We start from the raw sequence: 26625 nt of genomic DNA, 5'->3' as shown, positions 1-26625 counted from the left end.
TGTTATTCCTGTTAAATGGGCTGCGCGCTGATTGGCTGCGGCGGCTCCTTCGTCACGCGGCTAAAAGGGGTTTTTACTGGAGGTTTCTTCCTGTCAGCGACACATGTAGAACAAGCAGCTAACGGGACCCGGAGAGCAGACCGGAGGACAGTCAATTACAGCCTCCGTGCCAGCTTCGTTATTTCTCTTTTTTCTCCTTCTTGTGTGTCGCGTGTGCCAAAAACACGCGCTCCTTCTCGGTCTGAGGACATTACGGCATGCGTAGACGCGTAATTACGCCTTGCGATGGACTCCTTTTGTTCCAGCGAGAAAAAGCCCAGTAAAGCAGTAAAACGGGAACCATCCGGTGGAAATACTATCTGATAACTCCATTTGCAGCTCCGCTCGCTCGCCACAGCTCGAGCCGCCCCTCGCCGAAGGTTCGCAGCCGCGCGGAGCTGGAGGCCGACCGCGCGCGACACCCGCTCCTCTACCTGTACTTTTTTTGGGACTGTTGAAGCGTACCTGTTTACCTGCCTGACCCCGCAGGACGTTAACTTTACAGCCATTACTCTCAAAAGAGACAAACGAGGTGGGTGTTGGTTGATGTCACCGCTTCTGCTGCACGCGTAAAAAATGTTTAATATTTCTAATTATAGCCTTTCTGCTGATATCTGATCGCCTGTGTGTTATTTGCGACATTACCCTCCTCCCCTTCATCCCCTGTCCACGCACCGACACCACCATGATGCTACATTTCTTTTATTTTCCATTAAAAAGCGGCAGCAGCAGCGGACGGGAGCTTTTAGCACATGGCTGCCTGATATGTTTTTCCTCTCTGTCTCTGCCTCTTTCTATTTCCATGATTTGGTCTCTGCGCCCAAATTGCCTGCCCGTGTAATTACTTGAGTTAGCCCATTTAAGTTAAAAGCCACCCTCCTCCTCCTCCTCCTCCTCCTCCTCCTGTCCCCTCCATCTCTCAGCGGAAAAAAAAGAAACTCCTCTCTGAATGAAACTTGACGATGGTCCGTCTTGTTTATCCGGGGAGTCACTTTCAGGTCGGCTTTTTGATTCATCTCCTTTTAGATTTAATCAGCACTAAGGTACGCTGTGGTTTGTCCCTAAGAGCCATCGCTAATGGGCTTACTGAATGCTTTTCTGTGTGCACCCCCCCTCCCCTTCCTCCCTCCCTCCCTCCTCCTCCTCCTCCTCACCCACCTCCCCCCTTCATCCCTCCCCAACTCTAATTAGCCTACCTGCCTTTCAACAAAGATTTGGCTTTATCCAGGCATGTAGTCTGCCTGACCAAATTGGAGAGGATTACATGTGAAAGAGCCCACATTCATTTTGTGGCTGAAACAAACGCCTGCGTTGCATTAGACTCACACAACACTTAGCGTCATCACAACACTTGGCTTGTGCTGTTAAATATGACGGATCATCTTCAGGTCAAAGGCCCAGCATGCATCAGTAAACAGACGTGTCAGTTTGAAGCCTGTTAGTACAGTATCCCTTTGTGTTTTGCCACCAGCACCACCTCCCAGCTATTCAACCTGCACCACAGTGAGGAGTTGTGTGGCGAAGTATGGTGCTGTTTAAAATTTCTCAGCCCGAGCCGCGTAATTGTTCCTGTGGCTCCCGGGGTTAACAGTTAACAGACGTTCATCATGAGAGGTCCGACGAAGCAACAGCACGGGGATGAGGCAGAGATCAGGGGCAGATTAGTTCACTAAATGACTCGGAGCTCTTGTTCTTGTAGCAGAACAGGACTCAGATCTGCTCCCTTTATGATGTCAGCTATTGTGTTTTGGTGCCATTTGCAGCCTGAAATTTCAAATGTCATGACCTGTGATGGTGGTGTGCACGACCCTGCACACCCCTGTGACCCATGCATACCCTTACCCTGATAGAAGTATGATGAACTTTGTAGGAGCCGCCTGCTGACATCGTTTCCTGTGTGTGTTTTCTCTCAGGGACAATGGTGAATCCCGGAGGCAGCAGCCAGCCACCACCGGTGGGCACAGGCTCTCTGTCCTGGAAGAGGTGTGCAGGGTGCGGGGGCAAAATCGCAGACCGTTTCCTCCTCTACACCATGGACAGCTACTGGCACAGCCGATGCCTCAAGTGCTCCTGCTGCCAGGCCCAGCTGGGCGAAATCGGCACGTCGTGCTACACAAAAAGCGGCATGATCCTCTGCAGAAACGACTACATCAGGTGAGGAGAGAGACGTGTATGCATTATTTAGATTAGCGCTAATTTTCAGGAGATTATCGGCGATCATTGTTAGTGCAGATTATCTGAAGCGGCTCTTATGTTACAGGATGAATTTTTTAAGAGAACTGTGTTGCCTCAGAAATCAGATAAAAGTCCTAGAAGATATTAAGAGGCAATATTAAATCAAGTTAGAAGCAGGCAGAGACAGAGCTAGTCATGCGAGGATCAGCAAGGTTGGGTGTATTTCTGCAAAACATGTGTCTCAAATTGTCCTAACATCATCAGTGTTCATTAAAGTCTCCTGGTTGAAGTCTCCGTGGTGTGTCCTGGAAGAGGTCAAACACACTGGCGTGTTGACAGAGCGCAAAGCAAAAGAGTTGCTCTGCAGGCCATCTGCATGTCTGTCCTGTTTGCTGTTCATGGTCAACTGAAGGACAGAAAATTGGTCCTGTAGGATTCATGTTTGCTCTGCGAGACATGTGTACGCTGTTATTTTTTTTTTTTTTAATTTTTTTTCAATGTGACAGAAAAGCACCATTTAATTAGCAAAGAGAGCCTTTTTAAATATTCTAGTAGGTGTGCCAGACACCCAACCACAGCTTATTGATGACACTCTCATTCTGGTAATGTAGAGCAGGCTGATGTGACGGCACAAGGTTTACTGAAAGTTCAGATACTTTCTTGAATCACCCTGTGGGGGGGGAGATGGTATTGATTTCTATTAGTTAACACTTTTATATCAGTGCAAGTGGATTTTTTTTTCTGTTTGCACAAGATGAAATTTAGTTTGGGTTCATTTTTTTTGCATTAATAATCAAAAAGATGGAGCTGCACTACAGTCAACATGCAACGCTGCTATTAAATCTGCACGGATAATTCAAAATCTAAAGTGTGCCTGTGCGCTCTCACACCCACCTCATAAAAAGGATGAGGAAGTCAATGGGGTACTTCATTCATAATGGGACTATAACGTAATTAAAATTGGAAAGGGGGGGGGGGGGGGGGGTGTGGATACACCTTTCCACTTGTAATGAGAGCATGCTTGGTGGAAGAGCTAAAACGCATATTATGGAACCATGAGATCTCTGTGGAGATAAAGATACGAGCGGGAGGGAGAGGGGGGAAAAAAAAACATCTGACAGTGAGTCTACACAATTAAATGCTTTAATTATAGTCCCCCTCCATTTCCTTTAGTCCTGATGGGTTTTATCTAATGAGATCTGGTCCCTGGCTTGTATCCGCTCCCAATGACGTGTCCGAAATGAATGAGAGCCACACTGCAAACAAAACATTTAATTAACCAAATTGGCTTTTGAGAGAGAGCAAGAGAGAAAGACAGATAGAGAAGAGGGATTATTGCGAAGGCCATTTGCCGCTGTTTTTTTCTCTCGTCCCCCCCTCCTCTTCATCTTAAAGGGGCAGACTCATTTTTGTAATAGACTGCTTACACCGCCACATACATTTTAAGCTCCAAACTTAGATAAGAAAATGCTCATCTGATTGATCAGGAGTCGAAACGCATCACATCACAGCTATAATGGGATGTATGCCTGGCCTGGGATGATACCCATCTCCCATCAATCACAATATTCACACGCGTCACATGACGTCGTCTGGTTTTTCACGCACCACCAAAAGCTTTAACTTGAAGCCGAAGTTGCATTTGCTGTGGGGATCATGTTGTTTTAAGCTGGAGGTGATATTATTTCTGCGGGCTGCTAGTAGAGGGAGAATTAATTTACTTGTGTGGCTGCTGGATTCAGGGAGAATGCTGTCCCCTTAATTGAATAAGCCTAGGTAATTAAATGGCACTTTTCCAATAGAACGTGTGAGGTAAATCTAATAGTTGGTTATTTAATATCACTTTGAAGTCTGCCCACTCAAGCACTATGACAGCACAAGAGAATGTGAACTATTAGGCCGGGGAAAAAACCGGGATCTCAGAAATTAATTAAATCGCATGCAATTTAGGGGAAACGTTTATCTTGATTTGTCATAACAGAATTAATTCAAGGCCTTCAATTCACTTGGGGCCAGATCTGTTACTCTGAATTAACCAAGTGTAATTTGGCTGATCCCCCACCGCCACCACCACCACCCTCCACCCCTCCACACACACACACACACACACACACCACACACACACACACACATCTCCCCACCCCCTGTTCCCAAAACACATGCACAACACAGATCCACGCGTGCCCTCCCTCATCCCAGCAATCTCCCCACCCCGCCCGCACCGTCCCCGGCCCCTCCACCCTTTTCTCTAATGCAGCTCTTGCCATTATGCAAAGCCCCGCTTCAGTATCAATATGGCCTAGTGCTTTTAAGGTGCTTTGGCTGCTGATGTAGAGAGGCATTTTTAATGGACTGTGTTGCAGAAATCATTGTTGTGGGGTAATTTTACCCTACTCAAAGGCCTTGGTGAATGAGGTCTGCATTTACCAGACAGCCCAGCAGCAAGCCATGCTATATTTCACCTGGCAGTCAGTGCTGAAATGAAATCCAATCGTCGTTGCCTATATAGACAACAGACAGCTCCAAATGTGTTTTTTTGTTGTTGTTTGTTATTTAATTTAATCAAACACCTCGGTCGTGGCGAAGTCAGATCCACGGACGGAAAAACAGATAAATCGAGAGGGAGCCAGAAACATAGTGAGGTTTTTTTTTTAAGGCGGAAAAAGGCTGAAACCAGATGTGTCACTGCAATTAAAGAGTCCCTTGGCCTTAATTATACTGACCTGTGGTGTCTACTTCACCTCAGCGCTGTAGGTGACTGGCAGAGGAGGCCATTAGAGCCCAAGTTCAAACCGATATAGCAACTTAATTTAGCACCTAAAGGCTTCGGCTCCTTAAATCAAACACTAGCATCGAGCGCTATCCCCTGATAAAATAATTAACCCGGTATGAGTTCCTCACGTACAAAAGTCCGTGGTGAAAACGTCCTGTAGTCTTTGTTTCGACACCTCTCAGAAGCAAAAGGAGGGAACTCAACACGGAGAACATATTTTCAATTTGAACAAAGTTTGAGCTTCAGAACGAGGCGGCTTTGATATGCACAAACCGAGTGTAGTTTTGCTTTCCCACAGATTGCACGAGCACAAGAGTCTTAAAGCAGGGCCTATATGTTCATTTCCACTATCGTGTTTGTCCCAGTGAAAGCAGAGAATTGGCAGTGTTGTGACGACAGTCTCCAGTTAATTAGTTTCTGAAATTGAGTTTTGATGGAGCCTTTCCAAATGATGCTAAGACAAAATTTGCTTCTGCCTAGGCTGTCTCATTGAAAGCCATTTCTGTGTCCCTTTGCAAAGAGCTCCGGCTTGTTTGTTCGTCAATATATCTAACAACTGCTTGGGTTATGGTCGGTGTGGTAGAAGCGTTTATTCCCCCGCTCTGTCTCAGCATGAATTTGTTAAATACTTTCCATAAAATTGTCCTCAAGAATGTCTGAACGGGAGAAAAAATGCAGTTTTACATCACTTTCCCCTCTTTTCTTTTTAATTTCTTTTAAGCCAAACAACTTTATCTGATGCGCACACACCAGTGTTAACCACTCCCCCCTATCCCTTTCTTTTTCCATCCCTCTCTCCCCTTCTCTCCGGAGCATGTCAGATGCCGTGGTCTTATTTGATTGCTTAGGAAAAGTGCAGTGATAGAGCAAACACCCGGTGAGATATGATGACAAATGGGTCCAGATCCCAGTAAATTACTTTCTGCTCAAATCGAAATTTCATTCAGTTTGCTGCTCACCGAGATGAAGTAATCTAAATTGTGGACTCAGAAGGAAGATAGAAGGGAAGCTGGAGCAAGCATTTCATTATCAAGAGGCAGAGGGGAAGAGAGAGGGAGGGAGGGAGAGGGAGAAGGTTAGGGACGAAAGAGATGAGCAGAAGCAAATCTAAAGTGTTGACACCATGATTGAAAAGGTTAACCCATGCACATTATATATCAACCCGAGTAGCTACTGGTTTCTAATGGAAACACGGCACTGACAGAGCATTCACAGGAGTCCTAATGGCAAAAGCACTACGTCTCCGCCTGGATGTACAATCAAATCCTCTTAGGTCCTGATTGCTTATGTTCCAGGTTATTATTAGGTTGCAAAAAAATGTCTGCACCCAAAAGTAATATGCAGTTTCAGCGCTGGAGGATTCATTTCTCCGTCGATATTGTGATGATTCTCAATTTCTTCATTCTGTTGCTCTGCTGTATGTTTTCCCTTCAAGTTAGAAATGGAGCCGGGGAGCAGTGAGCTTAGCACTAACTCAACAGACACTAGTGTGGATGCCACAGTTCATTACACAAGGCTAAATCTATGACGAGGCCCACAGTGGGTCCACACTAACACTTGCTCTTCTTCGTTCCTCACAGATTATTTGGAAACAGTGGAGCTTGCAGCGCTTGTGGTCAGTCCATTCCAGCCAGCGAGCTGGTGATGAGGGCGCAGGGCAACGTGTACCACCTCAAGGTAAACTCAAGTTTCCTCTGTGAAGCTTTGAAACAGATAACGTGTGAATGCTGTGCATGTTTTTTAACATTATAGGCTTGTGATTAACAAACTGTGCTCACAGTGTGAATAAAGTTGTCTTGATGCCAACTGATCACACAGCCATTTTGTTTTGAAAGTTGTTTAGGAATTTAAAGATGGCGGCACAGTAAATCTAATATCTATGAGGAGCGAGACGGTTTGAGGCCAATTTTATTATTTAAAAAAGGACAAAAACATTAAAGTGAGAAGTTTTGTTTTTTTAATAGTAACCATTGTACCTCAAAATAAAGACAAACTATCTGAAAGTAACAAGTAAGTGTCTCAAAATAATGTGAAATTTTTCAAAGTAAGAGTTAGTTTTTCAAAGAAAGACAAACTATTGGAAAGTAACAAGTTAGTTTCTCAAAATAATGAAAAAGTTTTGCAAAATAGTGACATGTTACCTCAATAATGAGAAGCCTTTTTAAAATCACAAGTTTGTATCACAAAATAAAGAAACTATCAGAAAGTATCAAGTTAGTTCTCAATATAATGTGAAATTTTTCAAAATAATGAAAGATTTGCAAAATAAGACATGTTACCTCAGAACACAGGAAGTCATTTTAAAATAATGAGTTAGTATTTCAAAATAAAGACAAACTGAAAATGTCGTTAGTTTCTCAAAATAATGTGAACATTTTCCAAATAATGAGTTCGTATTTCAAAATAAAGAGAAACTATCAGAAAGTATCAAGTTAGTTTCTCAATATAATGTGAAGTTTTTCAAAATAATGAGTTAGTATTTCAAAATAAAGTGAAACTATCAGAAAGTATCAAGTTAGTTTCTCAATGTGACATTTTTCAAAATAATGAGTTAGTATTTCAAAATAAAGAGAAACTATCAGAAAGTATCATTTAGTTTCTCAATATAATGTGAAGTTTTTCAAAATAATGAGTTGGTATTTCAAAATAAAGTGAAACTATCAGAAAGTATCAAGTTAGTTTCTCAATGTGACATTTTTCAAAATAATGAGTTAGTATTTCAAAATAAAGAGAAACTATCAGAAAGTAACAAGTTAGTTTCTCAAAATAATGAAAAAGTTTTGAAAAATAGTGATATGTTACCTCAGAATAATGAGAAGCCTTTTTAAAATCATGAGTTTGTGTCTCAAAATAAAGAGAAACTTTTCAAAATAATGGATTACATCTCAGATAGAAACTTTGTTAAAGTAATGAGTCTAAAAATGAAGACAAACAATACTTAGTCATGATTTTGACATCAAGTAAATCATTTTTTGAGACACCAACTCATTACTTTACTCATTTTAATGACACACAGGGTTTTGTTTTTTGTTTTCGTCACATTGGCAGAAATGGCCTTGCAATTGGAATTTGAAGATAGTTGCACATTAATAGAGCGAGACAGTTTGACGCTATTAATAATTTAAAAAACACGGTCAAGTCTCAGCATTTAAAAGAACCAAAAACACTGAACGGAGAAGTTTAGTTTTCAAGCAGTAATCATTGAACTCACCTCTATGGAAACCCATTTCTGCCAGTGTGAGGACAATAAGACAAGATCCTGTGAGTCTTTATAACCATAAACTTTGTCGAAATAGTAACTCTGTATCTCAAAACAATGAGTTAGTATTTCAAAGAAAAGGACTTAGTGTCTCAAAATTCTGTGAAACTTTTCAAGATAATGGGTTAGTATCTAAAAATAGAGAGAAACAATACTGTGTCCTTATTTTGACTCAAGTCATTCTTTTGAGACACTACCTCATTTTGAAAAAGTTTGTCATTTCAATGACTTACAGATCGTCATTTTTTATCTCATATTGGCAGAAATGGGCTTCCAATTGGAATTTCAAGATGGAGGCACAACAAAGCTACTGTCTAGATAGTTTAAAGCAGTTAAAAAAAAAAAAAAACACGGTCAAGTCTCAGTGTTTAAAAGAATGATCAAAATAGCGAAGTAAAGGCTTGAAAATGAAAAGTTTCGTTTTCAAGCACAAATCATTATACTTGCCGCTATGGAGGCTCCTTTCTGCCGTTGTGATGAAAAAAGAAAGAAACTTCGTTAACATAATAACTTGATATTTCAAAATAATGACTTGTTATCAATGGAAAAAATGAGAAACAACAGAAGTTTTTAATTAAAATTACTTGAGGATTTTTGTTTTTTGTCACTCTGGCATTAACAGGCTTCCATTTACAGGATCTAAAGCAAGGAGGAAAATAATTAAATTGCCAAAGGGTGAGAAGAATAAGTTGACTAACCAGCCAACGGAAAATAAACAGGAATTTAATAGCCATCTATTTAGATATCTGATTAATTGTTGAGGTCATTTTTTTAAAGCTAAAATGCCAAACATGACGTCGCTCCAGCTTCTCGACTGTGAGAGAAGCTGCTTTTCTTTGTCTTGTGTGACAGTAAATTAAATATCTCAGGGTTTTGGTCTGTTGGTTGGAAAATAAAAACACATTGGGTTGAATCAAGTTTGGCTTAAGTCAATAATAACGGGCATTTCTCATTTCAGTCATTATTTTTGGACAGTTTAAAAACCAAACATGAAGCAGTTAGTCAAGAAATGCCCTGAATTGCTGTCTATTAGTTGTGCTTTCCACAGTTCCACCACTGACACCTGCACGCACAGTGGCGCAGAAGAAGTATGTACATGTTTGCGTTCACAAGCATCTGTGTCTGCTCCGAGGTGTTATTACGTAACAGGACGGAGCGCTGCCTCGTGGTCCTTGGGCCTGGTTGTGAGCGGTTGTTTCTCTGTCCCCCTCCTGCAGTGTTTCACATGTTCCACCTGCCGGAACCGGCTCGTCCCCGGGGATCGGTTCCACTACATCAACGGCAGCCTGTTCTGCGAACACGACAGACCCACAGCGCTCATCAACGGCCATTTGAGTTCACTGCAGACGAACCCACTACTGCCCGACCAGAAGGTAAGACCCCGACCCTCTCCGTCTGGTGATGGAGAGCGCTCCAGAGTTCTTTGTGGTCTCTGTTCAAAGTATGAAAACAGGCAGAGGGCTGATAGCTTCCAAGGAAAGGACAAGTCGGTAAAAGCTCGTCATCAGTCAGCTGGAGTCATTAACAGGAACAGAAAAACATCTGTAATTTTCACGGCAACATTTTTCACTCTGTTTACGTTGATGTTGTCGATTCACTGCAAGGCATGCAGCCGACACTAAATCTTACAGAGCAGAGATGAATTTTATTTTTAGACAGCCAATGGATTTTTCCATCATTCTTGTTGGAGGACACGCGCTCAGAAAATCTGTATTAACCGTCAGCACAAAACATGTGAAAATGATTTTTTTGTACTGCTGTCCCCGCGCTCGGTTTGTTACGAGCAGATACATATTTGACTCATCTTGAATTTATTTGCTGTCCCGAGCCGCACTCCCAACCGCGCTGAAAAATGGCGCATGCTGCCATTAATACCGAGTGTTTAAACCAGCATTTGACTACTGTATCAACAAGACTGGGATCACCTGGGCTAAGTTATCACTCCAAGGCCAAAAATATGTATCCAGGGCCCGAGGTTGAACGCAGACAGCAAGCTGCAGCAGCCAGTATATCATGGAGGCTGTCATCATGGCTTTCTCTGATTTGATCTTGATGCCTCCAGTGAAAGCAAAACAGAAGGCCTAATCATATACGAAGGATAACTTCATTCTTCAGGATAGCTTCATTCTGCCCGCAGGAGATATAATCATTTTTGCCTCACAACAAGGAGCTTTATTGATACCTTGTCTGCACACACAGCACACAGAGAGAGATATGGGGGGTGTTTGGAGTGTGTCAGACTCTGACTGAAAGAGGAATTATATTGTTGGGAGCATGCATTTCACCTTGAGTGGTTTTGTGAGTAGAGGAGAGGTAGAACTCCATTAAGCCCCCCTCTCTCCCTCCCTCCACGTCACAGGCCTTTTAAGGGCTTGTCACTTCTACAAATCAGCTCTTAGGGCTCTTAGAGCTCCTCACATTTAAATTGAAAGCCGTTGCATTATCTAGCTTAATTTTAAATGTCTGTTTAAGTCCTTACTCCCACCCCCGATGTCTCTTGCAGCATGGCTGGTGTAGTAAATATGAGGCTTCATTGTTTATTTATGCGCTAACATCAATTGTAGTGAAAACTGCTGAATTATTGATGCTAAAATGCAATCTGAATATTGGCCCTGGTGCTTTAATTATAGCAGAGAGAGAATTATTAAATAAACAGAGACACATCGCTCAGTGGGAACAGTCTCAGGATGCTTTTGTTATCTCCGTGAGTGAAACAAGGAGAATTAGCCTGCTGCTGCTGCTGCTGCTGCTGCTGCTGGAGCACTTTATCAACATTTCTTTTGCTAAAATACAACACCTCAAATAACGCAGACTTACAGTAAAGGTAGCAGCTCTCAGAATCAATACACCTCGTGTATCCTCAACAGCACGACATGGACTGAATGTAGAAACACAGGCTGGTTTAAGCAGAGAGGAAAAATGAAGCAGTCACCGCTCACACGGAAACACAGGGGTTATCTGCTGACCGTTGTTTTGATTATGTGCGATTTTGCCGTGACATAATTGGTGTTGTCCGCGTTCATAGCGCGGGACATTTGATGCTCATTTATTAAGCTTTCTTCCTTGCTTCTTCCTAATCTCTTTGTTCTGAACAGACAAATTACCTCTCTCATACGGAGCTGCTTTGACCCAGGGGAGCGAGACCCTCCCAGCGTCAGTCACTTTAATTAGCCCCCAAGTAGGAGTTTGCAATTACTAATAGACTGAAGCCCTCCTAGTGATTTGAGGGATGAAGGGAAAAGTAAATCGCCTCTGAGAATCATGAAGAAGAAGAAGAAGAAGGGGAAAAAAAGAAAAAAACATTTTTCTGTTTCACAGGACTGAGCACCTCCTGCAGTTATGTTGGAGCGTGGTTATAATTATACCAAAGAGAATCACTTCATGGATGCACTTTTAAGTTAATGCAAAGTAAATGGGACACCAGATGGGTTTCAAAGCCTGGCTGATCAATAAATTAAACACTGGTGGAAAGTAGGGTCTATCAGGGTGAAACATTTATGGCATTTTGTGAACTGATACTCTCAGTGAGGATGTTTACACGCACTAAATAGTCCAGTTTTTGCCTTTATTCCGTACAAGACCTCATGAAAATGAATATTCCTCTAACACTCCCATTTACATGCAGCATTGTATACTCCGATTAGCACGCGAGGTGTGACAATTAACACAACAGCATCAGCTAGGGCTGGGCGATAAGTCCTGAAAATTATATCCCGATATTTTTAGGCTACATCTCAATACCATACATATGTCTGTATTTAGATCTCCTCAAAATCACTTCATTAACGCTACGACTGGGAGACAAAATCAAACAAAACACTTCTGACCAAATACCCTCTCTGATGCAAAACAGTTTTACAGATGATTGTTGTTGTTTTTTTCATATCTCAAGAACGATATATCTTCATATTGTCCAGCCCTAGTGTCAGCTTCTAGTGTGACATAAAACATACTCGGCAGCGCTTTATAAACAATAACATGGCAATAACAATCGTTTACCTTCTCTGGCATGTGGTGGTTGATCTTGCGTGACCTGACCGAACCCGACCCAAGTCCGAGACAGTTATAACCGAACCCGACCCGAGCCCAATATTATTGCAGTTTTAAATATGGTGCGATATGCTTAGTATTGCAATAAAATATATTGTGAGTAATTACTTTTTTCCCAACTGTAAATTCTTTCCTCAAAGGAAAACTTTGTCAACGAGTGTTTTGAGCACCACAAATGTTCTGCACCTTTGTTTGTTTGTAACCAGACTGAGATCACCTCTTGAAGAAGGTCTTGGTCCGGTTGTTTTGGTACGCACCTGAGTGCAATTGCTGTGTTCACACCTGCCCAAACGGACCGCACTTAGGGGGCAAACAAACTTGAGTTCGATTGAACCGAACCAAACAGTGCAGGTGTGAAAGCACCCTTGCGGTGTAGAGTCTCTAAAAAGAGTATAGTGAAGTCAAGAGCGCTCACTCTGCATCAAAATTCAGGGACCACAATGTCCCCAGAAGTAACAGCACAGCACACTGACAAGCAAATAAAAATCAACTGAGGGGTCTCTGACAGATAATTTGAATCTCAGACTTTAAGGGGGAAGCTCGAGTAAAACCCCCAATAGAGACGCATATTCCCAATGGGCTGTATATACGTCCAAATAATGCTGAATAATAGCGGCATATTTGATATGTATTATCTGGAAAATGCTAAATTCCGAAAAAAGGCCTTAGTCCGAAAATCCAAACTAAACATGCTGTTTACATGACCCGTATCAAATTCAGAATATTGTCATATTAGGAATAATAGTGGAATAATAGCGTGCATGTAAATGTGCTCAATGACGGCTCAGTTTTGTTAAATTTGTATTTTTATCTCACTCCTCAGGTATGTTAGGCGGGAGCCGTGCAGGAAGCAGGATGTGTGCCTTCATTTTAGCCCTTACTCATTGTCACCCGAGACAGCGTGGATCAGCAGCACCCCAGCCTTTTAGCTGTGCTCCCAGGCCCTTTGCCCCGAAGGAATCCTCTACCCATCCTACCAGTTACCTGACTTTTATTTCTGCAACCCATACCCAACGCTCAGCCTTCAACCTTGGCTTTTCCCCAAATATGGGTGGATACTTGCACTTAATGCACCTGAATCGGGACACTGAGGACTCCATGACCTTGGAATTTAAAAAAAAAAAAAAAAAGGGAGACCGATGAGGACTCTTCGGGAAGAGAAAATTAAAACACAAGAGGATGTTGTGACTGAAGTGAGGGGAAGAGAAAAAGACTAAAGATGTGAAAGATGCAGGCTTTTCAACTCTGCATATTTGTTTAAAGACATTTTGGGGGAAAACCTGGGACCTTTCTTTTTTTCCTCTCTTCCTTTTCTATCCTCATTTCCCAACAACATGGTGTTTCCACTTTATATATTTTAAGTGTTGTCAAAGGGGAATGTGTTTTTTTTCTTTGGTGGTATATATAGAAAACGATGGGGTTTTAAAAAAAAGAAAAAAATCTGTGGCTTTTTGTGGAAAAACAAATCATGAACACTCTCTTGGTGTATTTGTAAAACTACCATGTATGTACAGTATGCATGTAAATGTCGTTGTCCAGGCGTGGCTACAGTACATCCGACCCTCCGCACTCAGCTCCAGTCCTCCCTCCTCCCCTTGAAACCTGAACCCATCGCAAACGGAAGAAATTTGCTCATAGTCAGTAATGTAGAGATCATCACCAACATATAAATGCTGAATGAAAGAGAAATTTATTTGTGATATTTTCCGAGACATTTGCTCCAGTATGGTGTATTTAATTAATAAAAATATTGAAGATTTAAAAGCCTCCTTAAATTCATTGTAATGTTTCAAAATCGACACTCAGAGGTACTGAACTTAGATTTTTTAGGTCTTAGAGCCCTCATTCTTGAGAACTGGGACAAAACCTTATTTTTGGGTTTTTTTGATTTTTACTCTAAAATCAGGCTGGAAAATATATTTTAAAACATTTGTTCCCAATTGATGGGTCGCAGGTCCGTTCTGAATGGACCGCAAGTGACTCACAAACACGTCAAGTTTGTTAAAAACACGCTTTGTTTTTAAGTGCAGTGAATTTTTGGCACAAAGCTTTTATTTTGAAGTTAGTGACTAAGGGACAGCTTCTGGACAGGGACAGCAGACTAGCTTGACAACATGACCAAACGCAAGTAAGATGTCGAATGTATTAAACTGTTTGGACCTTGAACTAAAGACTGAGGAGAAATCTGGACCTCGTGGCTGGACCAGTTGGGAACCACTGTTTAAAAAGATTCAAGTCTTGACTGTTAAACCTTGTAATGATTTGATTTTTCCTTGAATCGCAAACATGATGGATGCCAGAGGTAAGATCTGATGGAGTTGACGAAAAGTTATATGTAATTGTTAATGTCACAGCAGTCTTAGTGAGGAGCCATTTTATTTTTTCAAAGTTGCTAATGCTAATTAAACCATTACTCTTATTTAGTTTAGATTATTGGTATTGGATAGCAACAATATTTTATGAATGTATCATAAAATAAAAATATGACCAGTACTTGCGCAGCATTCCTGCCCTTAGGGAAACAAGGAAGTGGGACAGGAGTCCTTGTGATATAGCGGACTTCTTTTACACCTGATTAAATTATGTTTTTTGGTTGTTTTGTTTTTGTTTTTTTTCCCCCCAAATTTTTGACAAATATCTGGGACACATCTTTAAAGGCCCATGATCCTCACAAAAACGTAATTATTATATATTATAATTAATTATTAAAATATTACAAAACAAAGATGATGATAGCAGTACATATTTACACCAATGTTATCAATACGTTTCAGTTTTTTAAGGCTTTTAAGTAGGGCTGTCAGTGTTAACGCGTTAATTGTGATGCGATTAAGGTCCAAACACAATGCGTTATTTTTCCTTTAAATCCCCTTAATTGCGTGCTGCTATTTTGTCCCTTCGACGCACCTTTACTTGTTGTCAAGCCACCGCAGCAGCTTCCTGCTTCTACAGTGATAAATAATAACGTCACCGCTGAGGTTTTTGTGGCTCATGTCACTTCATAAAACTCCTGGATGAGCTCCCACCTACGAGCTGAGAACACAGGTGCAGCTAATCAGACTGATATCAGCGGGCAACCACATCGCCAAAGTCAGCAAAGAACTATTTCGGAGTGCGGAATCGCCACAGACCTGTGGATGAAACTTAACTGAAGAAGTTAACTACAGCACTTGCTAAATGGACAGAAACTGACTGCAGACCAGTCAACATTGTGGAAGACTTGGGTCTGAGGGACGTCCTCAGGTTGGCAGATTGTGACCAGTCCTATGCTTTACCATCGGGGGGAACAATAGTTTCACGCATACAGGAGAAAGCTACTTAACTGTAAATCCTGAAAAGTGACAGTGCTGTTGCATTACCCAAGGGATCACTGAACATCAGTGAGTAATCACAGTTATATTGGAGTCACTGCACACCAAATTGACACTGATTGAATGACGCACTCCTCAGCTTTAATGGCTCAACCAAAACCCCACAGTTGTAGCAGTGTAGCACTGATCTGAAATAAATAAATCTAAAAGTCAAGATAATAAAGTAAATTTCATTTCCAGTCAAGACACTCTGGTAAGAATTTCTTCACCTTGTCTATACGGACTTCAAAACTGTTGGAACTAACAACTAACTAATGGAATTTTAAACAAGTGACTAAAAATGTGATTAATTATGTTTAATTATTGACATTCAGTGATTTAATCATTTGTAAGCTCTACTTTCAATGCTTTTTTAATGGTTTGAAGTTGTGAATTCTTGTCTGGGACAAGGCTGTTTTATGATAGCGGGCAAGTTTATAAGTTCAAACAAGAAGTGAAGCTGACCTTTGACTTTTTGGATCACTTCATAATTTTATCCTATTAGACATTTGTGTGAAGTTTTGTCATAATTAGGGTATGACTTCCTGAGATATGGCCAAAAACATGTTTTGTGAGGTCACATTGACCTTGACCTTGGACCAACACATTGTAATCAGTTAATTTTTCAGTCCAAGTGGACGTTTGTGTCAAATTTGAAGAAATTTCCTCAAGATGTTCTTTAGGTGTCGCATTACTGAGAATGAGATGGATGCAAGGTCATGGTGACCTTGACCTTTGACCACCAAAATCTCATCAGTTCATCATTGAGTACTAGTGGATGTTTGTGCCAAATTTAAAGACTTTCCTTCGAGGTGTTCTTAAGATATTGTGTTTACCAGAATGGAATAAAATGGACGTACGGACGAACAACCCGAAAGCCTCTGGCCACGGTTATCGTCAGTGTGGAGGCAAAATAATGAAAGCAATGAACATATTTTATAAATTGTATTTATTTTATATAAATATAAATCCTTTAAAAATAATCTTCTGAACCTGAAACAGAATTAGTGTGTTGATAAGTTATACTTTTAAGGTTTTTTTTGGTGGGACTTGATTTGTGCCAGTGGTGAGCGCTGAGAATTCTTCTGTCGTTTGCATTGTGATAAAGTTAGTCTGCTGTTTTTACAGATGAAGCATTTCAGTTGCGTCTTCATGTCTGAGTTACATAATTACCACAAGTTCATTTCATCAAGTGCCCAAGAATTTATCCTTCATGCGAAAGCCTGATATCAATGCACGACTTGTCCAGCACACCATTTAAAACCCTCTATTGAACATCCTGCAGGGCTGCCATTCAATTTCCAGCCTGGCAATCATCAAGGTGCATGACGAGCGTCTAACTGAAAATGGATAAACATGTATCCTCTCTTTCTGTTCAAATGACCGTTTGCTATTCATCACTCTAATACCTGACAGAAATAGAGGAAAATGTCCCTTTGAAGATTCAATTACTGCAGAGAGGGAGAGAGGTGTCTCTCTTTGGCAGGCACAAATTGAATGGGCTATTTGCAGAACAAATTGGTGTTTGAAGTCCTTGCAAGACCTAATAGGTCTGAAGGAGGAACCCGGTAATGGCTGATGCGCTTATCTGTGGAGTCTGGGCTCCTCATGAGCCCACCGCCGCTGTGGCTGAAACAATGCTGCTGTACAGGATAAGATGCAGAAATCAGCTCCAATAGAAGAAAAAGGGCCGAAAGAGTAAACAGACTTTTATGTTTTCAAATTTATATGCTACAAAAATCTTGCAAAGCCAGAAGAAACCGATCTGTTTTGAATGCGGACGCTTCTGAAAACATCTCCCTGAAAGTAACCTCTAACATGGTGATGACTAAATGTTTGAACACGAGTTGCATTTATAGGAAACTTGAGTGGAGTTTTGAATTACAGTGGATCTGTACAACTCATGAAAATCTACTAGTGGAGGAACAAATCCTCAAGAAAGGCTTTAGTTTGAAAGATACCCCAACCCACGGTAGAACAAAACACAACTATGTTTTTTCATTTAATATTTTCTTTTATACCATAAAACGTCAATTAAAAGCCTTTAGTAGCCTGGAGTAGATACAAATTTAAACAAATAAAGGCCTGCCTGAATTAGAGGCCTGGTCTGGTTGCCAAAGAGTTAATTTTTATAGAGGTTCCTTGGATGTTTCCTGGATTCTTGACTTCCCACTTCAGCTAATGTTAGTTAGCTGCTTCAATCAGGCATACAAATATGATTGTTTAAACTTTTGGCAATATGGAGATGCTACACATCGTTAGCTCAGTTGATTTCATTCTACTGAAACCATGGGCACCAGAGACGACTGTAATTCATTCAGATTTACCAACATGACAAAAAAAACGAGTAATTACTTTTGCAAAGTCAAAAACACACAAACCATGAAAACACACTCAACAGAAAAACACTGCAGATCCAGTTAACACAGCAAACGTTCGGTTCTTTAGGGGGAGCTACATAAATCTCTTTTTATAACACTGTAAAAGACAAACGAAAACAGGACACATACCTTTTTTTATGTCACCTCTTTACTCCACTTTTCTTCCTCCTTCAAAAACAGTCGCACTTTCTTGTCTGGTCTGTCTTGGGTTGAACATCAAGCTGTTCCACTCAGTGCTCCCCCTACAGGCCTGGAGAACATCCGTTGAGTTGACTGGATCTGCAGAGTTTTTCCTGTTTTATTTGTCTGTTTATGAGTTTGAATGCATTTGTTTTGGCTTTCTGCAGCACACCTTTACATCTGCTGAACGTTACAGTTATGTTTATTTTGGAATTTTATATGTGTTTTTTGAATTGACATCTTTACTCAAACAAGGTTAACATTAGCCGGCATATGCTGGCTTTTTGCTGGCATCATGTGTCGTTGTCCGGCCCAAATTTTCAATGGGAAATATGCCAAATAAATAAAATTATTTACAGCATATTAAGGAGCCTAATATTGTGAGACCTATGGGATATGCTACCAAGACATGAACTTATATTATGCATTATACTTTTATTATCCATTTTAACAGTGTACAGATCTATTTATCCATCGAAGCCAAACAGACTGCGTCCCTTCCTCTTCAAAGAATACACCATGTCCATGGCAGTTAGTGTGTTCGATGTAGTTTGGTGACAGCATCATGGATCACCCTCTCCAGGAAGACCTTGAGGACACCTTGAGCAGGTCTCCTCATAGATCAGACTGGAGATGTATGTAACCAAGGTGAGCCAGATGGTGGGCTTGGTGATTCCCTGGATGTTATCATGGAGGACTCAAAAGTTCAGGCTGTTCATATAAACTGTTCATACGTTTTACTATGAGAAGTAATACACCCAAATTTGTACATATCTCATGTATTCATGAGCCAATAATTTGTGCATAACCTATGTATTTTGGGGGAACTGCCCATTGGTTCGACATCCCATTGTTCCGACCATATTAAACTCATTGTTCTGAAGTCCGTTCCGAAATCATCATGATGCCCTGTGGTTAAGGTCTGGTTAGGTTTAGGCACAAAAACCACTTGGTTAGGGTCAGGAAAAGATCATGGTGTGGGTTAAAATGAAAAAGAAAGTGACAAACACATAAGCCGTGAGCCTGCTCCGCCTCAAGCCGGTCGCGGCGCACCATACACCTGCCGTGAGCCGTTCAGCACCGCGGACAGTCGGACTAATGGGATGTTGAACCAATGGGCTGTCGAACCAATGACATGGACCCGTATTTTGGAGGGCTGTGACCAATGAGCTGACAGGAGTAGACAAGGAAGCCGTCCTGAGTGGTTCAGTTAGGAGGCAGGTTGAGGCGGTGGATGATTCACAAAACACAGGACTTTCACCCTGGAGACGTATGTTCCAATGTGAACTTTGAGGGATTTTACAGAACATCGTCCCTTCCCTAAAGCTAACCTCCGTAAGTTTACATTAATTATTTATATTTACGTTACAGGCGTAACATCATTCGTGGAGTGCTTATTCATCAGGATATCATACAAACTGTTGTGGGTGCATTTTCGTAGGATAGCGTTCGGATCCGTCTCCTCTTTGCCTCTGCCATTCATCTTTTATTAGTCACTCCCTTCAGTAGACCGCCTCTTCATTTAGGCTTGTTTTCAAATTATCTAAATTGACAGGCTTGGAATGGAATTTTGTGTTCAGTTGCTGTTTAAATGAAGGCTGTTATATGGCTATTTAAAACATGTTGTTCTATATGGCCGTAATTCTGGAATATTAACAGCCGTATTGGCCTCGACAAAACGAAAAGCTTAGCGTAAACTCTGTTCTGATGCTGCAGCATGTTTTGTCCTAATGTAAATGTGCATTTTTGCCCTTCTCAGCCACCGTACAAATGTCTGCTGTATTTAATTCTAAATTAAAATGAGATGATCAATAAATAGTAAATCAGGGAGAAGAGGAACAGACAGCAGCTTCAAGTTAAAGACCAAAGTATTCTGAAAGGTTCATACACAGACAGAAAGCACTCTGGACATGTTGCAGTTGCTTAAGAGCTTTCTAAGTTGCTCGAGGTAAATGCATGGATTAACTTTTCAGGATCATGTTTGGACAAGAGTCTCCTCACTCCAGCAATATTTTTAGATGATAAAAGGCTAATGCTGGAACAGACTTAATATGACTACTAATATTTAGATCGCAGTCCAAGACAACACCTGGCCTGACTCATCGTCATTACAGATGAAGATTAAAGGTGTGCAAAATGCAGAGCTCAGCAGACGGTAGTACCAAGATAAAGAAAACAACAGTTTTAATTTAGGAAATTTAAGATAAGCATTTTTTTGTAATAGATACCATAAATGTTGTTTTGTTTTGACACATATTCACCCTACATATGATTGGAAAACTGTGGAAGTGAACATGACATCATCTTTTGGAGCTTGATATCATTGCAAATGCACAAAAGCAATATGGTCAGATTTACAAAAAATAAAACAATCTCGAGGGATAATTCAGCTTTTCTTTTTTCATGTGACATTTAAATGGAGCTTTGGCTGGAGGTTCTATGAACCACTTAAAACAGGAATTTCGGGGGAGCAGCTATGTAAACATCATCAAAATGTATTAGTACTTAGATGACTGCGAAATGCTTCAAACACATCATCCTCATTTAGCTTAACTGCTGATTTGATTTAAGGTCTTTTTGGATGGTATGAGTATGAATTATGAAACACGGTACAGTTGTCGTCCAGTGGTTGCAGCTCGGGAGGTGATAACCACAGAACCAGACCGCGCTCTCCACTTTCACCTGCTTATTAAACGAGTCTCAGGCCAAAGAAGCCTCTGACTATCAGATTTTTAAAAAATGAATTATCCTTTAAGTTGATTTTGGGTTTGATTTTGCTTTTAAGTGTAATCCACATCATAACAACACTATTTCGTGCTACACTAACGTTGGCCTTTTCCATTATGAAATCCGCTTGGTTCCATTAAGCTGTTTACTCACACACACACACACACACACAGGCACTCACACACACACAGACATGCACACATAAACACACATGCATACACACATAAATAAGCTGCACACATGTGACACACACACATTTCATACGTCTCCCTATTTTAACTTATTGAACAAGTCAAATAGGTCAGTTCCAGGCTCACTGAAAATATTAAAACACACACACACTGTCTACACATTTAATCCATATGTGAGAAGTTGCTTTGATGTGGCGAACCAGAGTATGGGCTAATGGATCTCACCCGCAACAATGGAGCACACTTAAATGGCATGTCTGCCTGAGGGAAATCACTTTGCCTCAACTCCAGCTCCTTCCTGCTCTCACTGGGGAGTCTGCCGATGCACCACAACTGGATTACTTATGATTAGTCACCTTGTATTTATTTGTAATTAGTTTATGTCTTCATTCTGCCACATGGTTCTGATTTATCTCAGTGTGATTGGGAGGTTTTTATGGAAGGCTCCGCAAACCCGGGAATTTTATTCAGAAATCTGCCAAACTAGTTTTCTCTCTTTACTGTATGAGAAACAATAAACATAACACCTTCCAGATGCTTCATAATAAGAACTTCAACACGTTTTATACATTTATTTATTGAACAAAGTAAAGGGTTTATGACCTGGGAACATGCTGTGCCTTTGTCTTAAACTCCTTTCAGTTGTTGTGTAACCATACATTTTGTATAAAATAAGTAGACGTAAACTTCAGGTCTGAAAAGTGCCTTAATTCAGCCACTTCAGGCTGCTATAGACCCTTTAAGGGCCGACGTCACAATGACGTCATGTTATTAGGACGACTCTCCACCACAGGGCTGTAGGCTACATAGGAGTCTTAAAATGTGGTCTTGTTGTGTTATTGGGAGCCAGAATAGAAGGAGTCATGGCTCAAAACCAGCCGCCACTGCCCGTCAACAAAAACAGAGACAACTATGGTTAAATGCGATAAGACCAAAGGACTGGATGGAGGTGATCATCAAAAATGCTCACATGTGCAGCGCACACTTCATATCAGGTTAGGGAAAAGTATTTCCTGTTGTAGGGATGAATAACGTTATGTGTATTAAGGGTTATCATGTCCACCTCATCAGAAACTGGGGAGATATTGCGCTAACTTACGCTAACTTTTTGGCGCATTAGCTAACATTATCTTCAATAGCAAAACAAACTGGAGGATACTGATCAAGTGTCGTCCTCCTTTGTAAGATTTGCATAGTAATCAATTCAATTCAATTCAATTCAATTTTATTTATAAAGCCCAATATCACAAATCACAATTTGCCTCACAGGGCTTTACAGCATACGACATCCCTCTGTCCTTAAGGCCCTCACAGCGGATAAGGAAAAACTCCCCAAAAAAAAACCCTTTAACGGGGAAAAAACGGTAGAAACCTCAGGAAGAGCAACTGAGGAGGGATCCCTCTTCCAGGACGGACAGACGTGCAATAGATGTCGTACAGAACAGATCAGCATAATAAATTAACAGTAATCCATATGACACAATGAGACAGAGAGAGAGACAGAGAAAGAGATGCAGGTAATTACAGTAGCTTACAACAACATTAATGAAAGTAATAATATTATAGTTATAGTTCTGGCTACTGTGGTACAATATGTTGAAAGTATGTATTAATATCTGACAGTATACATGTGTGACAATAGTCATATGTGTATAATAACAGTAGAAGTATGACTAATGACTAATGATGGCAGCAGCAGCAGGAGGCATCTGGCAGGACCACGGCAGCAGCACAACCACACACGTCACGCTGTCCAGGCACCGCTGCGGTATGAGTTAATCTGAGAGACAGTGGAGCACAGAGGCTCCGGAGAAGAAGCCGAGTTAGTGACATCCAGAATGGCCGAGTTAGCAAGATGCAGTAATAGGATGAGAGAGAGAGAGAGAGAGAGAGAGAGAGAGAGAGAGGGAGCCCGGTGTATTATAGGGGGTCCTCCGGCAGACTAGGCCTAAGTCAGCCTAACTAGGGGCTGGTACAGGGCAAGCCTGAGCCAGCCCTAACTATAAGCTTTATCAAAGAGGAAAGTCTTAAGTCTAGTCTTAAATGTGGAGACGGTGTCTGCCTCCCGGACCGTAACAGGAAGATGATTCCACAGGAGAGGAGCCTGATAGCTGAAGGCTCTGGCTCCTGATCTGCTTTTGGAGACTTTAGGGACCACGAGTAACCCTGCGTTTTCAGAGCGCAGTGTTCTGGTGGGATAATATGGCACTATGAGCTCTCTAAGATATGACGGAGCTTGACCATTTAGAGCTTTATAAGTTAACAGTAGGATTTTAAATTCAATTCTGGATTTTACAGGGAGCCAGTGCAGAGAAGCTAAAACAGGAGAAATATGATCTCGTTTCTTAGTTTCTGTTAGTACACGTGCTGCTGCATTCTGAATTAGCTGGAGAGTTTTTAAGGACTTACTAGAGCTACCTGATAATAGAGAGTTACAGTAATCCAGCCTTGAGGTAACAAAAGCGTGGACCAATTTTTCTGCATCTTTTCGGGTCAGGATAGGCCTAATTTTCGCAATATTACGCAGATGAAAAAATGCAGTCCGTGAGGTTTGCTTTAAATGAGAATTAAAAGACAAATCTTGATCAAATATTACTCCGAGGTTTCTTACGGTAGTGCTAGAGGCCAGAGCAATGCCATCTAGAGAAACTATGTCATCAGATAAAGAGTCTCTGAGTTGTTTGGGGCCAAGAACAATAACTTCAGTTTTGTCTGAATTTAACATCAGGAAATCGGTGCTCATCCAATTTTTTATGTCTTTAAGGCAGTTATGGAGTTTAGTTAATTGATTACTTTCTTCTGCCTTCATCGATAAATACAACTGTGTATCATCCGCATAACAATGGAAATTTATAGAGTGATTTCTAATGATGTTACCTAAAGGAAGCATATATAGAGTAAATAGGATTGGTCCGAGCACAGAACCTTGCGGAACTCCAAAACAAACTTTGGTACGTAAGGATGATTCATTACGAACGTCAACAAATTGAAAACGATCAGATAAATAAGATTTAAACCAGCTTAGTGCAGAACCTTTTAGGCCAATTAAGTGATCCAGTCTCTGCAGTAGAATTTGATGGTCAATTGTGTCAAACGCCGCACTAAGATCTAATAAAACAAGAACAGAGACGAGTCCTTTGTCTGAAGCAATCAGAAGGTCATTTGTAATTTTAACTAGTGCTGTCTCAGTGCTATGATGCACTCTAAATCCTGACTGAAATTCCTCAAATAAATTATTATCCTGGAGAAAATCACACAGCTGGTCTGCGACTACTTTCTCAAGGATCTTTGACATAAAGGGAAGATTAGATATTGGTCTATAGTTGGCTAACACCTCTGGATCCAGGGTGGGCTTTTTTAGGAGAGGTTTAATTACAGCTACCTTAAAAGACTGTGGTACATAGCCTGTTAATAGGGATATATTGATCATATCTAATATATGAGTGTTAACTAAAGGAAAGACCTCCTTAAGTAGCCTAGTTGGGATGGGGTCTAAGAGACACGTTGATGATTTAGATGAAGAAATCACTGCGGTCAATTCTTGAAGAGAAATTGGGGAGAAGCAATCTAAATATATATTAGATTCTACAGCTGTGTTTGAGGTTAGATAGGTAGGCCTACCATCTGAGGGCAGGAGGTCATGAATTTTGCCTCTAATAGTTAGAATTTTGTCATTAAAAAAGCTCATAAAATCATTACTGCTAAGGGCTAAAGGAATACAAGGCTCAATAGAGCTTTGACTCTCAGTCAGCCTGGCTACAGTGCTGAAAAGAAACCTGGGGTTGTTCTTGTTTTCTTCTATTAATGCTGAGTAATAGTTTGCTCTGGCATTGCGGAGGCCCCTCTTTTAAGTTTTGAGACTGTCTGTCCAGATTAAACCAGATTAATCTACCACAAAGCTTCCTGTGACATCATCCATCCACTGAGTGAGAGCAAACGGGTTGGCCATTTTGGTCCCATTGGTCAGTGTTTACTTTTTCAAGTAACACTGGCGGTCCCGGAGAGTGAGTGACCTGACATGGTGCGTTGGTAAATTCGCTCGTTCGTTCGTAAATTCGTAATTCGCTCTACACCAACATAAGACCCTGTTGGCTGAAGAAACGGAGTGTTATATTTCTACGTGAATTAACCAATGGTTAAGTTAATCACACATTCACTTCACTCGGCACTCTGCTGCTCAGAGTGCACTCTGCCACTCTGAGAGTGCGGTGCTCTGAATAAATGAACGGTACATTCAGACAATGCTCTGAATTTACGAATGGTCAAGTTTGCGCCAGAGTGCGCTCTGACACTCAGAATGCATATTTCTGAATGCATCACTTGCATCATCTTCCTCCATTGTCCAAAACAAGCCAGCAGAAGTGACTAGCTAGTGCTAGCTAATGTCTGTGAAGAGCTGTTTTACGTCCAGCTAAGCCCCGCCCACCAAAAACATGACACTGTTTACTAACAGTAAAAGGGTCTGTCCAGTCCAGGATTAAGGGGAATGTATTGACAGAAATGGAATAATATAGTAAGTATGTTTTCTTTAGTGTATTATCACCTGAAAATAAGAATTGTGTTTTTGTTACTTTAGAATGAGCCTGACGTGTCTACAGTGGCCCAGAATGGACAAACCAAACATTGGTTCTGAATATGGCCATTCGTGTTTTAGCCTGATTTGCACCTCCCCAGAAATGTAAACACACTTTACAGTGACACAGACCTCTTGACTATTTTTGTAAGCTGAAACCATTTCCCTCAGTGGAAATGAAACTTTTATTTACTTTAATTTCACAGGTAAGATAATAAAGCCTCCACAAAATAGTGTTTTATGTCTTGTGTGTGATTTATCCAGGCTTCATATGAGCAGAGGAAAAGTCCACTAGCCGCTAGGCTAATTAAATGTCTTAGACAGTTGTTTTGTTGGTGAACCTTGTGAGTTTTAATGAAGTCGAATTTTGTAACGTTGCCTTTGTTAAATGTTGCTGTTGTTCCTGGCTTCATATGAGTGGAGGAAAAGTCTGCTAGCCATTAAGCTAACCTTAGCAATGTTAAGGCTTGTGTAATAACATTAGCATGTTTGTGGGGAAAGTGTGTCAAATAGACATGTGTTATGTCAGTAAATCTTGTGAGTTAAAATGAAGCCAATTTGTGTACTTGTGTTTGACATTGTCTCCATTACGCCACATTTAATGTGTGTTTTGAATCAATCAGACTTTACAGCACTTTATATAAACCCCACAGCCGACTGGTGTTTGGGGGTGTAACTGCAGAGTGACACAGACACACCAGGGCAAAAGTATAAATGCTCACATCTGCATAGGCCACATGTTAAGACTGAGCTGAAGCACAACTATGAATCTGCCTTAAGAATGGCTAAAGCAGAATACTAACTACTGATATACAACAAAACATGCACTTTTATAACACCACAGCCTCACAGGGTTAACTGTTCATTTCATCTCATCTCATGTTTCCTGGGATGTATCTGAAACACATACATGCTGTATTTTCCATG

At 40.9% G+C, this 26625-nt stretch overlaps 1 protein-coding gene across 1 annotated transcript; it reads left to right on the top strand.

The window, feature by feature from the left end:
* The first annotated feature begins 90 nt into the window (after nucleotides 1–90).
* Nucleotides 91–14060, top strand: lmo4b (LIM domain only 4b). The gene is made up of 5 exons (XM_033622780.2): nucleotides 91–571; nucleotides 1953–2193; nucleotides 6568–6664; nucleotides 9464–9619; nucleotides 13120–14060. Exons 2-5 carry the CDS (start codon nucleotides 1958–1960, stop codon nucleotides 13126–13128), a joined length of 498 nt encoding a protein of 165 aa, XP_033478671.1. The 5' UTR covers nucleotides 91–571; nucleotides 1953–1957; the 3' UTR covers nucleotides 13129–14060.
* Nucleotides 14061–26625: the final 12565 nt, after the last annotated feature.

The sequence above is a fragment of the Epinephelus lanceolatus genome, chromosome 6 (assembly GCF_041903045.1).
Source record: "Epinephelus lanceolatus isolate andai-2023 chromosome 6, ASM4190304v1, whole genome shotgun sequence".
Lineage (NCBI taxonomy): Eukaryota > Metazoa > Chordata > Actinopteri > Perciformes > Serranidae > Epinephelus > Epinephelus lanceolatus.
Note: the sequence above shows the minus strand (reverse complement) of the source record. Positions and strands in the feature narration are given on the sequence as shown.